At 49.8% G+C, this 15,099-nt stretch overlaps 1 protein-coding gene across 4 annotated transcripts in view; it reads right to left on the bottom strand.

Moving 5' to 3' along the window:
- MAPKBP1 (mitogen-activated protein kinase binding protein 1) overlaps positions 1–15,099 on the bottom strand; it is a 57,227-nt gene that overhangs the window by 7,605 nt on the left and 34,523 nt on the right. The window contains exons 3-22 of one of the 4 annotated variants that reach the window (XM_014534823.1): positions 9,213–9,275; positions 8,921–8,978; positions 8,017–8,187; positions 7,523–7,660; positions 7,111–7,293; positions 6,876–6,893; positions 6,389–6,549; positions 5,438–5,627; positions 4,563–4,709; positions 4,168–4,343; positions 3,309–3,400; positions 2,944–3,069; positions 2,491–2,561; positions 2,211–2,332; positions 1,856–1,931; positions 1,636–1,747; positions 1,400–1,463; positions 1,049–1,183; positions 723–865; positions 464–519 (exon numbers count right to left, since the gene is read on the bottom strand). In XM_014534823.1, coding sequence (XP_014390309.1) covers positions 464–519; positions 723–865; positions 1,049–1,183; positions 1,400–1,463; positions 1,636–1,747; positions 1,856–1,931; positions 2,211–2,332; positions 2,491–2,561; positions 2,944–3,069; positions 3,309–3,400; positions 4,168–4,343; positions 4,563–4,709; positions 5,438–5,627; positions 6,389–6,549; positions 6,876–6,893; positions 7,111–7,293; positions 7,523–7,660; positions 8,017–8,187; positions 8,921–8,978; positions 9,213–9,275 — 2,302 coding nt within the window. The remainder of the gene's footprint in view (positions 1–463; positions 520–722; positions 866–1,048; positions 1,184–1,399; positions 1,464–1,635; positions 1,748–1,855; positions 1,932–2,210; positions 2,333–2,490; positions 2,562–2,943; positions 3,070–3,308; positions 3,401–4,167; positions 4,344–4,562; positions 4,710–5,437; positions 5,628–6,388; positions 6,550–6,875; positions 6,894–7,110; positions 7,294–7,522; positions 7,661–8,016; positions 8,188–8,920; positions 8,979–9,212; positions 9,276–15,099) is intronic. The other 3 variants (XM_005860277.2, XM_014534822.1, XM_005860280.2) reach the window with 3 other exon arrangements.

Genomic DNA, 15,099 nt, shown 5'->3' with positions numbered 1-15,099 from the left:
GGCTACACCAACTACCTGGAAGTTTTGAACTTACCTCCTAACCTGGGATCTTTAGAGCTATAGTTTCTCCACATTTCTGCTCTTTGGATCTTTGATTTTCTTGAACTTTACTTTTAACCATTTGGCTCAGAAACCCCCTTTCTACTCCCCACCTCAACCTGTTCTTTGTTCACATTTACCCCCAGGCCCCCAGGCAGCTGAACAAGTGGAGTGCTTCCCCAGCAGCGACTAATCCTTGCAGGCCCCTCACCTGGCCTACAGGAAGGCAATGCCTGAGCTTCATCATCCCCGACCTGGGACCAGCCTAGCCGCCCAAACTCCTCCCACAAGGTTCTTCCTTGGACACAAGGGTGGAGCATGTGGGAAGACCCCACACCCAAAGGCCTTGCCAAGCCCAGAGCCCTGCTTTCACCTTCCTTCACCTCTGTAACCTTGGAAGGGCATTTTAACAATGGTGACTCACCCGACTCATTTCCCAGTGGGACAGGCTTCGGGGCAGGGCTGGGCTGGGCACCAAGGCTAGACAGAGACAGGCAGTCAGAGAATGTCTCCTGCCCACCCACCCCAGAGCCCTGGCCCCACACCAGTCCATACCCTATGTGGCCACAATGATGCTCCAGTTTCCTCAGCTCACATTGCTCTTACCCCCCAGTCTCAGAAAGAGTATATCCAGCCACTATACCCTCTGGTGCCTGTCTAGCCCCATCCAGACTTCCACAGACCTGGTTCTTTCTTGGTGCCCTTGGCAAGGATGGGCAGAGCTGGAAGTTCTTCTTCTTCAGTGCACTCATCTTCTCCCTCCTTGTCACTATCTGATGAGAGAGCTGGTCCAGAAGACAGCATCGACGGGGCCTCGTGCCTGAGTCCAAGACAAGGAAGGTCATGGGGAAAGAGAACAATGTCACAGGTCTTCATGTGAGAAACAGGTATTGGGGGATACAGAGTTGCTGAATGGCAGGTGCAGAGCAAAGAGGAGGAGCAGTAAGATGACAGCAAGCAACGTGGACGCCCACCCACTGCCGGCCCACATCCCATACTCTGTTCTCACCGACTGGGTCCAGCCGTCCTTTGGGGAGAGGATGGTCCTTGCTGCTTGACCCCTCGCTGCCGCTGGCGCAGCTCAGCAAGACGCTGCCTCATGCTGATGGTCATCTCAGAGCTCAGGCGCCACACAAATATGCAGCTGGGTAGAGCCACAGACTTGTGTGAGGGAGGGGGAGGGTAGAACTCTGGGGGCAGCAACACCATTGGTTCCCCTTCTCCATGGGCTGACAAGGAGACCAGAGCCACCCTGTAGTGCGGGTCAGGTCCAGCCAAGAAATACCCCTTTCAGCCCTACGTCCTAGAGACATCATGAGACGAAGAGGGGAGGGGAGGGTGTGCTGTGGCTTCTGCTCACCTGTCCCCCGACACAGAGATGAGATGTTTGCAGTCATTACTAAATTTCATGCCAGTGACAATCTCTGTGGAGAACAAAGAATATGGCCTATGAGCCCCTGAAGTCCCAGCCAAGCTCCTATTCCAACAGTGGAGGTCGGGGGTTGTTTGGAAGGGAGGGGCAGGCAGCTCTGATAGGTCCCAAAAAACTAAAGGAAGAGTAAAGTTCCAGCGGTAGAGTATTGGGGCTACACTCACCTGAGTGGCCAAACATGGTGGCCACACACTCGCCTGAGGCGAAGTCAAAAATGGAGAGGTTCTTGTCAGAACAGCTGGTGGCAATGTAGATCCCCGAGGGGTCCGTCTGCACCTGAGGAGTGGGACGCACAGCTGGGAGGAGATGGGAAGCACCGGTCCGCCTCCACCTAGCACCCCATCCTCCTGTTCTCTGGCCCAGAGCCCATCTACTGGCCCTTACCTTAATCAGAGTGCCATCCTCACCCTGTGACCCTTTAAACAGCTTCTTCTGCTTCCCACTGCTGATGTTAAAGATCCTGTAAAGAAACACACTCTCATTCACATGAGGAAGAGGTCACGATCCAGCACACCTGGGTGGTAGAAATACCAGAATTCACTCCCACATTCTCTATAGGAGCCACTCCCCTACACCAAAGGGACTACCACCTCTTGGGTGAGGCAAAGTACTCATTCCATGGGCTCAAGAGATCACAAAGTCCTGGACAAAAAGGCAGACATGGGGACTGAGGTGCCTAGAGCTGACCCCCTTGGGCGTCAAGGAATGTGGTCAGATTGTCTGAAAAAAAGATGCCCACCGAATATTACGGTCCTGGCAGCCAATAGCCGTGTACTTCCAGCTGGGCTCCACGTCCATGTCATAGAGGGTCGTCTTCCGTACCACGTGGTGTGTCCGTGTGAACTGGACTCCATCTCCAGACTGCAGGGGTGGAGCATATGGACAGACCCAAGCCCCATGTCTCACCAGGCCCAGAGAGCCCTGCTTTCTCTCTTCACCTCTCATAACCTCAGGTACGGGAATGGCAGAGACCCCCAGCACCTCTCGCTGCGCCATTCAAGGAAACCCCATCCCCTCACCTTCTGTGCAGTGCGGAAGTAGATGCTCTTGTCTGCTCCACAGCTGATCATGCGGACTTGCCCATCGCTGGCTATGGAAGGGAGAGGCCTAGTTATTCCCATTGCTCTCACCACGTGGGGCCAGCTTTTCCTCTGCCTTTCTCCCTTCCTTCCCCCCTATTGAGCTACTCTACATGACTGGGACAACCAATTAAATCAGGATGCTTACCTCCAAACCTGGGCTTTCCTTTACCCCTATCCTCAGCCAACCTGGCTGGCTCAGGATCCCCCGGACTAAGAGTTTACATTCCACCTGCCTTCCCATCCAGCCCCAGGCCTCCCAGCAGCTGTCCAACATTCCCCATGACAGGCACACCCTTCTCACAGCGGCGGAAGGCAGGTGGCAGTGGGGAGAGGGGTAAGGATGATGTTGGTGGTAGGTGACAGAATGTGTCTCAATTACCCTGCCCCCACCTGCAAACTTGACAGCAGTGATGGAGGACGAGTGCTCGTCCAACGTCTGCTGTAGGCTATACTCCCGTCCAGCATCCAGCACATGGATCAGCCTGTCCCGGCTCGCTGACGCTAGCAGCTTCAGACCTGGGGTTAGAAGAACTCATCAGCCCACAAGTGCCCAGAGCAGGCCCCTACCTGAGCCAGGCAAAGAGGCCTGCAGTAACTGAGCCCCATGGAGCTGTCCTCCTCTAAACCTGCAAAGACACCAAATGATTCAAAGGACTTTCAGTCTCACATCCAAGAGCCAGGACAGAGGTAAGTGGCACTAGCAGGATGGAGGAGCCCTGTGCCATTCTGGGCTAGGGACCAGGTATCCTCCTGACCTGTGTCTGGCTTAGAGTACTCCAGGCACAGAATTTCCGAGTCATGGGCCTCCACCTTCAGCATCTCACTAAGGGACTGCAGCTCGTGCACCCTGCAGAAATGAGGAGAGGATGGTAGAGGTCATTGCCAGGCTTCAGGAAGAGAGATTCACGCTGCTTTCTCTGCTACAACCTCTCTCCCAATCTTTTCCAACATTTACTATTTTTTTTTAGGCTTAGAGGAAGGTTGTAATGAGTACAGAAGAGTTTCCATATTTCCTTTACCCAGCTTTCCCAAATGTACACATCTTACATAACAACAGTTCAATGACCAGAGCCAGGAAATTTACATTCATACAATACTAATAATAAAACACTTTATTTGGATTTCACCAGTTTTTCCACAATGTTCTTTTTCTGAATCCAAGATCCTATCCAATTTGCATTTAGTTGTTATTTCTCTTTAGTCTCTTGCAGTCTTGAATAGTTCTTCAGTCTTCCCTCACCTGTCATGACCCTGACGCTTTTGAAGAGATCAATATAGGTACTCTGCCACATGTACCTCACTTTGAGTTTGTCTGATGTTTTCTCAAGATTGGAATGAGTGTATGCATTTTTGGCAAGAATAACACAGAAACAGTGCTATGTCCTTATTACTATATCATATTATGGGCTTCATGATGTTGACATGAAGATATTAAGCTTGATCATTTGTTTGAGGATGGTTCCTGCTGTGTTTCTTCATTGTAAAGTTATCTTCCCCTTGTATATAAATATCTCCCCCAATCTTTTTGAACCAAACTTTTCTGTCCTTGGGGACCTAACTCCTCCAGCCTGCACCATGAGACACAGTCAGTATCCACTCCAGGCCTGGCATTACCTGAGCGTGCCCATACGGTCCCCCGAAGCTAGATGCTGTCCATTGGGGCTGATACACACAGAACGGATGCCCACACGGGGATCCATCAGGGACCCATCAGCTTTGTCTCCTCCAGGCAGCTCAGTGTCCAGCAGGGCCTGAGTGTTCCCATCCACATAGATGATCTTAATGAGGTCCTGGTGGAGCAGATGCAGAGAAGTGGGTAAGGCAGGCCTGACACAATATAATTGCAAGGGAAGAGGATTGCTGGACAAGATAAGCCTTTGGCTTAAAGAGCCCAGTCAAATCAGAGCTGGAAGATCAAGGTCTGGGGACCCCGTTCCTGAGAAGGTATGAAGGCTGAGGGGATGGGAATACTAAGTAGAGAGTGGGGGCCCTAAGGCCTCAGGGCTCACATTGCTGAGGATATTTCGGTGCAGGGTGGAGCCATGCACCCCGGAGCTCTCTGTGTTCCACAGGCGGATGGTGTTGTCTGAGGAACAGGTGATGAAGGAACTGGGGGGGAGGCAGGCTTGGTTACTGTCCTTCACTTCTGGGTAGACCTGAAGGGGCAGAGGGAACCAAGTCAGATCTCCAGGTGGGGAGCAGTCCTCGCCCAAGGAAAAGGAATGAGATTAAAGGAATAATAATCTCACTGGCCAAGACAGCCTAGTGTCTGTCACACAGTGAGCAAGCCCTAATTATTAGATGTTCACTAAGGGAAAGCACACTAACCAAGCACCCACCAAGTCAGATCTCCAGGTGGGGAGCAGTCCTCGCCCAGGGAAAGGGAATGAGATGAAAGGGATAATCTCACTGGCCAAGACAGCCTAGTGTCCGTCACACAGTGAGCAAGCCCTAATCATTAGATGTCCACTAAGGGAAAGCACGCTAACCAAGCACCCGCTCTATGCCAGGGACTCTTCTGTGTCTCCCACTTAACATTATTTCATTTACTTCTCAGAACAATTAGGTGAATCAGGTACATCATTTTACAGTTGAGGAAACTGAAGTTCGGTCAAGTTCATTAACTTGTCCAAAATCACGGAGCCTTGGACAAGGCAAAGCTAAGAATGGACAGGGCCACATTGGAAGAAGCCTAAGATACAGAAGCATAAAATGCAAGCTCAATCATCAGGACCCATCCGAAGATAGGTGGAGGTACAGGGATGCTGCTAGAGAAACAAGGAGGCAGCGGGAGCATAACGTTATACTTGGGGATCCCACTTCCCGTCTTCACAACGGCATCCCAGCAAACCTGGCCTGTCTCAAGCCATCCCAGCCCACGTACCTCTACACTCCAGACGCAGGAGGAATGATACAGAGCCGAGTACACCTTGCCCACTTTCTTGGGGTCCCTCACATCCCAAACATAAATGCTGTGGTCGTTGTATACACAAGATAGCCACTGATTAGTGGGATCAAAGGTCAAGGCAATGGTGTCTGGATACCTGGCATTGGCCACTCCAGAGAAGAGGCGACTGTGGGAAGAGGATAAGCAAACTGGTGAGTGAGAAGCTGATAAAATGAAGGACTAAAAGGAATGAAAACAGAAGCTAACCCATGACGGAAGGAGCAGGGCATGGGAGCCCTCTCCAGACCCGCAGGTTTGAAAGCAGCTGCCTAAGAAAGACAAAGCAGCCCCTGACAGCCGTCAGCTGGGAGCTGACCTGGCACTAGCTACTGGGCCATGGTGTTCTCCTGATGAGCACAATGTCACAGAACACCAACGTCAGACAGGGTCGCTCTATGGCCATGGCAGAGCAAAATAAAACAAGATTACTGCCATTGTGTCTGACAGAGATAAAAACAAGATCACTGTGCAAACCACAAAAATAACCAAACACCACCCTTTCCTGTCTATCAGGATTGACTGCTGCTGCTTTACCAATTACAGCTTTAGTCCCACTTCATAAGGTAAAAATTATTAGGATGCCTAATTATAGAATTGCCCCCACTTCCTGACAGCATCCAACCAGAGCAAAATTTCAACCCCTGAACCTTTCTAAAATCACCTCACATATATCTCAAATCTTACAATACCCCTACACTTAAAACAGCCCCCACTTACTGAGATACTCCCCATTTCTCCTTGGTTGCAACAAGTACCAATAAACCCAAATTTGTTTGTCTACAGAGGTATTTCTGGTTATCCTAGGGGCATGGATACTCTTCACCTGTTCCCTAAAGGCTGAGCACAGCCTGAGGCTGTGAATGGACGCAGGGGGCGCACAGAGCTCACCTGGCCTCAGTGACACTGGCAATGTCTGTCCCCAAGGCATGGGGCCGGGGCAGGGTGCTGAGAAAGTGCAGGTTAGAGGGGTTGAAGAGGCGCACGGTGCCATCAGCACAGCCACAAAAGATGTAGTCTTGGCTCACAGAGATGCAGTAGGCCACGGTGGTCTGCAGGCAGAGGGGCTCAGGTCAGGAGAGGCCACCTGCCAACCCCTCCTCAACAATCACCTGCCAAGAGGAGAGACCAACCAAGGCACCGGCAAAGGAAAAGCAGCCCAGCTGCTCTGGCCTGAGCCCATCAGCTGTTATCTAGAGATGCCCCTCCCTCCAGCAGCAGGTGGCCAGAGGGCCCATAGTCATGTGCCCTTTGGGGGATGGGAGTCAAGGACCCTCCTAAGATACTGCACGTTTTGGCAAAGAAAACAAAGTAGGAAAAGCCCAGCAAAGAAAAGAAAATAGCACGAGAAAGACAGGAGAGTCTAGGCATCACTTACTGTGAAGCTGTCTGTGTTCTGAGCAGAAGAGGAAAGCAGGGGAAAGACAGACAGAAAGAGAGCAGAGAGGAGGCAGTTATACAGATCTCCATGGGCTGAAACTGGGCGGAGTTCTCTCTCCTGGGGTCCCCTCCTGCATGCACGAGGGCTCAGCCCCTGGTATAAGCCACAGGTATCAATTCTCACCTGAGCCATTACATGCACAGCCCCAACCAACTGGGCCAGGGGTACTTACTCTCAGCTCCACCCACTTATCCAAAAGCCTCCGGTCACTGAACTCGCACAGTAGCCCTGAGGATGTGATGCAGAAGGTACTGTCTGCTTTCTTCCCTCGGCCACAGGCCACATCGGTGAACAGGTTGTTCCGTAGCTCCCCCAGCAGCCCTGAGCGGCCCAACAGGGGCACAGTGGCATTCACCTGTGGAGACATATCACTGTTGCCCACCCACCTACCGCCAGAGCCTGCCCCTAGAAACTAGGCCCCCTTGCTCTGTGAGACTACCCCGCGGTCCTGAGAGCATCTAGCTCATCCAGAACTTCTGTACAGCTGCCGAGCAAACAGCGAAGGGCCCCAATGGAGCAGGGTCTCCTGGGGTGGGCTGAGCAGGCCCTGACCCTGCTGGCTACTTCCAGCCTCAGCATCTCACCTTTGAGGTCTTACTGTCATCAAGGTACCAGAATTTGATGTGTCGGTTCCCTGCAGTGACAAAGTAGCTGCAATCTTCAGAGAAGGACACTGCTGTCACCCGGCTGGACACCTTATTGGAGGCCACCACAATGTTTTTCTGGAGGGAAAGCCAAAGGGAGAATCAAGGTCCTGCCTCTTGGAGCTTGGGAAAAAAAAAAAAAGATCTTTCTTTTCATGGTTTATTGGTCTGAAAAAAAAGGGGGAGGATAAAGAATCCCTTTTCAGAGGAGTTGAAGAGATTCATTTCCTATGGAGGTCCTCAAAGGCAGGAAGCTAGCCCCTTTCTACCAACACGCTTGGCTATAGTTGATCTTTCCTGCTTCAGATCATTTTCTAGAATGAGGCTGAGATTAGCAGAGTAGAATGAAGGGACTCAGGTCAGTATCTTCCTGGCTCTCCAACTGGCCCTTGAACCCCATGAGGCTGCCAGCCCAGCCCACCCAGCCCACTCACCTTCCAGGCCCAGACGTTGACGATCATGTCATGTTGGTAGCCCACGGAGACAATGTACTTGGCACTAGGGGAAAAGGCCACGCAAGCCACACCGTACTTATGCTCCTGCAGCTCTGCCACCTGGCTACGCTCAGCCACGTCCCAAACCCGCACTGCTGGCATGTGCCCACTCTGCAGGGAGGCAAGAACTGGAAGTGAGGGCCAGAAGCATACAGACCCCACTAGCCTTTCAAAGTGGGGGCCCTTGCCTCCTCAGCTACTGGATACAATCTTCTCTAATGACCTCTGCCAAGAGTCAAGAGCAGAGTGCTGTACAGGGCAAAGGTAGAGAGGAAACAACAAACGTCTCGGGACAACAGTAAGTATCAGGGAGAAAACGGCCCCAGATTATGTTCAATATCTCTGGGTGAGGGTCTACAGCTCTGTATTTGTTCAAAGCTTCTTGAGTGATTCTATGGGCAGCCAGGGTTGAGAACTACTACCGTTCATGCCTATTTCTGCCCCACTCTCTCCGCGGGAAGAGGTATTCCTCATGTGCCCAGCAGGGGGCCTCTGGGGACAAGGAATATTTGAAGGCAGTGGTTTTGAAAGTGCTTCCCAAACCAGCAGGATCAGCATGTGGGAACTTGTTAGAAATACAAATTTTGGAGCCCCATCCCAAACTTACAGAATCAAAAACTGGGGTTAGGCCTACCACTGTGCATTTTAACAAGCCCTCCAGGTGATTCTGATGCACACTGAAGCTTAAGAACCACTGTTTTAAGGTGTAGCAAACACCAGGATTTGGCTTCTGTTTTGGAAGCCAAAGTGGCAGCAGCCCTAACTAGGCCTAGAATTGTAGCTCTCGGCTGAGGGCAGACCACCCACCCTCTTCACAGAACTGTAGCCCCTTCTCCTCACTCACCTCTCCAGTGACCAAGTACTTGCCATCAGGGGAGAAGGCAAGAGCAGTGATGGTTTTCCTGCAAGAGATGCGGCAGGCTCAGAGGGCCACTGGCAGCCTGGCCTAAGCCTTGCTCCCTCACAGTTCCCTCAAAAGGCAAGACCGGCAGACATCAATGGCACATGTGGCATTCCCCTCTGTGGCCTTGGGGCCCAACCAGGTCCCAGTCCCAAGAGTCGCAGAGACCCCAGGCGGTGCCCTCGTCCCAGTCCGCAGGAAGAGGGGTTGCTCTCTGCGGGCCCAGACCATTTACCTGGAACTGTTGAGGATGTGGTGCTGTTTGTGTTTCCGGGGGTTGAACAGCACGACCACACACCTGGGGAGATGAGTTAGACAACAGACTTAGCACCAAACCACAGCTCCCCAAGGAGCTCCCAGGCCACCTGGGAATTCCAGTCACCCAGCAGAGAGGCTCCGCTTGCCACAGAGGGCAAGTGACTGTTTTCTTCTGCAATCTGTTCTTCTTGCTTCTTTTCCTTGCCCACAAGGGCCTATCTCTGCAGCCCCATGAGGGTGAAAGGGGTCCCTAAACACCAGTACCGTCTCTGGCCATACTCAGAAAGGGCAGCTGGGACACAGACCTTCCTACAATCCTCACACACAGCCCAGGAAGGGGTACAGGAAGAAAGAGTACACGATTTGGGCAATACCAATCATGGATGTATAGCTGGTTCACAGGCTTGGATATACACGTGTCAAGCATTTGTGCTCCAAAGAGAGGTGAGGCCTCCCACATGTACACCTACATGTGTACTGTGCAGGAGCTGCACCGGCCCCCCTCCCCGCAGCCCCCTAGCCCCACACACAACATATCAGATGAGGAAGGGAGGGGGAGGCCAAAATTGTAAAAAGGAATAAAGAGGACAACCCATTATCACACCTGTGGGGACAACAATGCAACTTGGAGAAGACATCCAAAGTTCCCCCTGTGCCCAGTTTGTTGAGGTCCTCTCAAGAGAACAGACCTCAAAAGCACTGACGTGGGCCCTGGCCGGTGTGGCTCAGTGTTTAGTGTCGGCCCGTGCACCAAAGGGTCTCGGTTCAATTCCTAGTCTAGGGCACATACCTGGGTTACAGGTTCCCAGCCCTGGTGTGTGTGTGTGTGTGTGTGTGTGTGTGTGTGTGTGTGTGTGAGAGAGAGAGAAAGGTGAAGGGATTAAGAAGTACAGATTGGTTTTTACAGAATAGTCATAGGGATGTAAAGTACAGCATACGGAATATAGTAAATAATATTGTAATAACTATGTATAGTGTGAAATGGGTATTAGATATGAGATGATCACTTAGTAAGTTATATAATGTTTAATTACTGGGATGTACACCTGAAACTAATATAACAAGGTCTGTCTACTATAATTGAAAAAAAATAAAAAAAGGAAATGCTAAATGTTAGTTAAAGGTTAATGAAAATAAAGATGTGATTCTTCCCCCCGCCCCCCCCCAAAAAAAGAAAAACACGAAAAATAGCCCTGGCTGGGTGGCTCAGTTGATTGGAGCATCATCCCATACACCAAAGGGTTGCAGGTTTGATTACAAGTCAGGGCACATACCTAGGTTGTGGGTTTGATCCCCAGTTGAGGTGTGTACAGGAGCCAACCGATTGATGCTTCTCACAACGATGTTTCTCTCAAAAACAATTTTTAAAAAAGCCATATTCTCGGGTGAGGAAATAAATAAATAAATAGAACTCCTCCTGACATGGCATTCTGAAAGGGAAGCAGGAGACTGCAAGTTGGTATAAAAAGAAAATGGAGAGCCCTAGCTGGTTTTGCTCAGTGGATAGAGCGTTGGCCTGCAGACTGAAAGGTCCAGGGTTCGATTCCAGTCAAGGGCTACAGGCTCAACCCCCAGTAGGGGGCATGTAAGAGGCAGCCGATCAATGGTTCTCTCTCATCATTGATGTTTCTCTCTCTCCCTCTCCCTTCCTCTCTGAATCAATAAAAATACATTTAAAAAGAAAAGGGAGAAAGGAGTGAGGAAAGGAGAACAGGAAAGGTTAGGAGATGGGGAGAGAAGGAGAAAGAAAACAGTGGGGAAGGATTTGAGGGGTGTGGTTATGGGAAGCGGTGTTTCTCTCTCTCCTCTCCCTCTCTCTCCCCCTGCCACTCTCTCAACAAACAAACAAAAAAATCAATGGAAAAAATACCCTTGAGTGAGGATTAACAACAACAAAACACTCTGTGGGTGTCTTCTCAGTCTTCTTTAACCTTTGAGCAAGCTCCTCAGTCTGCTAGGGAGAGAGGGTGGGGCTCAGTTTGCATGATATTTGGCCCTTGGCCTCCTAGTCCTTTGACCCAGCCCAACAGAGCAGGCAGTCATCTCCACAGGCCCTGGCAGCAGTGCTGGCTGAAATCCTCAACATGACAAGGGCTGAGCTGGCCCAACCAGCTGAGTCCCGTAATTCAGAACCCCAGGGTGCAGGTGTGGGGAGACTGCTCACTCCCACAGAAAGACAGTAAGGCCTCAGTCCCTCGGGCCTCAGCCGGGGAGTCACATGGAGCACCAGTACCAGGTGCTGGGCTCTCTGCCCAGGAACTTCTCTGAATCAGAAAAAGCCAACCCTCAACAACCCCCTCCCCTGGACAGGTCCAGGCCTGCTGCCATCACAAAGAGCCCAGCATTCCCACACGATCTGCCTCCTACCACTCTCCATCCTCCAGAGGCAGAAACAAACAAACCCTGGGACGAGCAATGAATGCAGCAGCACACACACGGAGCAAGACACAGAAGGTTCGAGCAGAGACCCTGTGCTTCACAATTTCTTCTTTCAGACCAAGTACAATCAGGTGACTCTCACACACCAAAGGTCCCTCAAGCCTTGCTCAAATGTCACTCTCTAGCCCTATTTAACATTACAGCTTCACAGCCCCGTATTCCCTATTCCTTTTCAATGCGCATTGCTTATACTTTTTCCATAACACACATCAATACTCTACACAGTTAACTTCATCAGTAGATTGCCAACTCTGTGAAGGTGATTTTTATGTTTTATTTACTGTTACACCCACAGGGCCTAGAAGATAGGCACCCAATAAATATTTCTGAATGAGTGAATAAATATTTATGCTGCTAGCTACCAACTCTCAAAACCCTGACTGCCAAGGAACCTCTTAAGTAGCAGGCCTGTGAACTAGGGACCAGGATTCTCCCCATCTCAGGCTTTTAAGACACACTGATGTTTGAGGGCAATGTGATGATGGAAACAAGAAAACTGTGGTCAGAAAGACCTGTCTGCTAGCAGACTGTGTGATCTTGGGCATATTCCTTAACTTCTCTGAACCTCAATTTCCTCATCTGTAAACAGAAATAATATCTACCTCAAAGAATTGTTGTGAGACTGAAGAAGGTCACAAGGACAGGGCTATCAGGGAGTCAGCAGGCACCCTTACAGCATCCCATATAGGACTTGCTGGATACCGGTGACTCATTAGGGTCCTCATCAAGGTGTGCAATTACAAACTGTCCCTCCAGATTCACCCCCAAAGGGGAAATCTTATAGCTTTAATTATTCTAATAGATAATGAGTCTAGGACAGGGGTGGGTAACCCCTGGCACGAGTGCCAAACATGGCACGCCAGTAACTTTTGCTAGCACGCGAAACCCTCTCTTATAATCTTCCATTTACAATTTTTTTCTTAATATCGACTTTTTTATTTTTCAGATAAATTCAGTGTAGGTGCATCTTAGATAAATAAATAATTTTACATAACATGTATACATTAAAAAATAAATGTATTTTTCATCATCATATACTGTGTTTTTGTCGCTTGAATGAATTTTATTATTTCTTCAAGGTTCTTCACATATGTACACCTTAAGAGATATCAAGTAGGCATAACATGTTCTCAAAAAATTAGGGTTGGCACGCAGAAGAATTTTGAGTCAGAGATTTTGCTGGTTTTGGCACGCATTCACAAAAAGGTTGCCCACCCCTGGTCTAGGATGTTTCCTAGTGCATCCTTGGCTGTGGTCCTTTTTAGATACCTGGACTCCAAAGCTTTCCAAATAAGTAACCCTCTTAGGCCAGGCCATGAGACCCAAGGCATCTGTTTCTGGGACACTTTATGAACCCCACCCCCACCCCACCGCCACCAAGGCATGAGAAAAGGCTTAGTAATTCTAACGTAAAAAACATTCAAGCCGCCCTAGCCGATTTGGCTCAGCGGATAGAGCGTCGGCCTGCGGACTGAAGGGTCCCAGGTTCGATTCCGGTCAAGGGCATGTACCTGGGTTGCGGACACATCCCCAGTAGGGAGTGTGCAGGAGGCAGCTGATCGATGTTTCTCTCTCATCGATGTTTCTAACTCTCTATCCCTCTCCTTTCCTCTCTGTAAAAAATCAATAAAATATATTTAAAAAACAACAACATTCAAGCCTGTAAAAAATTTTGGTGAGTTTATTTGAGTCAAACTGTCGACAATTGCCAGGAAGCAAAATCTCAACAGATTGGGATAATGCTCCGGAGAACGGTGGTTTTTCTCTTGTTTTATACATTACATTCAAAGGAGGAGACGTAAATGGGTTACATGAAATCCACTGGTGATAGATTAGGGAGGCAGGAGAAAGCAAAGCGTGGGGGAGGGGGAACCTCTGGGATTGGATAAAAAGTAAAATGATAGACACATACTTCTTTTACTTAGGTGGGAACAGGATAGTTAACAGTCAACAATTAACATGATAACAATAACAATGAAGGAATTTGTGGTCTCCATCCTGGCACCCAGGCATATTTGGTTGTGCCCCGAGGGGTCCAGGGTCCGGAAAAAGGGAAGTTACAAGTTACTTTGACATTTCACAGGTATGCTATCTTAGATGCAAAAAGACAATAGGCTCAGTTAAGGTAAGATTGACCTTGTCAGAGAAGATACCAGCCTAGGGCTAGGCCATGATTACCCATCATAACTTAGCATGTGGCCCCTTTCATCCACAGTAATAACCCAGTAAATAACATGGCCACCAGTACAGAGCTACCATTATGCTTCTTTCTGTGGACTCTAAACATATTTTCTTCCAGAACAAGAGGTGAATCTGTGAGCTGCAAGACTTACAAGCCAAGTCAAAGTGGCAGTGACTGAGCCTCCTCCTCTCAGTCATTATGGTCTAGCCACCATGCTACTTAGCTCCTCAAACAAGTCAATGTATTCCTCCTTTCCTTGGGACCTTTGCACTTGAGGTTTCCTCCACTGGGAACACTTTGGTGTCGATCCTCACATGTTGATTCTTCCATCACCCAATTTTATTTTCTTGGAACACTCGTCACTCTCTGATATTATCTTGCTCATTTATTTGTCTACTAGAGGCCGGGTGCACGAATTCGTGCACGGGTGGGGTCCCTTGGTCTGGCCGGCAATCAGTCTGATGGGGGCTGTCTCGCCTAGTCCCAATCAGGGTCGATCGGGGCCAGCTGGCCAGGGGGAGGGACAGCGGGAGGTTGGCCGGCTGCGAGAGGTTGGCTGTGGGAGCGCACTGATCACCAGGGTGTAGCTCCTGCGTTGAGCGTCTGCCCCCTCGTGGTCAGTGCACATCATAGTGACTGGTTGTTTGGTCATAATGGTCACTTAGGTTTTTATATATATAGATATGCTTATTGTTTGCTTGCCCTTCTTGAACCTAAACCCCACAAAGACCCTATATACCTTATTCACATGATTCCCATCCCTCAGGGCACCAAGTGAGGCATCCTTTTCTCTCAGGTTTACCCAGTCTCTCCGTGGCCCCTACATAGGGCTTGACACAGAGAATAAGAAGGTAGTTCTATGCTCCTTCAGTTCAGATGTCACTAGAACACAGTTCAGAAGGAAATTCTGTGGCTTCACACCTGGTCCAGTGCTTTGAAGCTGGGGATCTCAGCATAAATTCCAACACGGACTAAGTAACTGAAGGGCCTTCTCAGGAGAGCTGAGTTTCCTCTCCTCCTAGCTAGGATAGGGCCAGTCACCTTTCCAGGACACTTCGCACTCCAGTAGCTCCCCGGCTCATAGCATTCACCCAGGCCAGGCCCTGGCACTGGGGGACAAGAGAAACCCTTTCTCAGAACTTGATAGGGGGAAGGGCACTCCACAAGCATAGGACCACAGTTGTTTAATGATTATTTACAAACTTACAAACTATAGGTAAGAGGTTTTCTTACAGACCCTGGG

This window comes from Myotis brandtii, unplaced genomic scaffold (assembly GCF_000412655.1).
Source record: "Myotis brandtii unplaced genomic scaffold, ASM41265v1 scaffold133, whole genome shotgun sequence".
Classification (NCBI taxonomy): domain Eukaryota; kingdom Metazoa; phylum Chordata; class Mammalia; order Chiroptera; family Vespertilionidae; genus Myotis; species Myotis brandtii.
The sequence above is the reverse complement of the archived record's forward strand: the minus strand, read 5'-3'. Positions and strand labels throughout refer to the sequence as shown.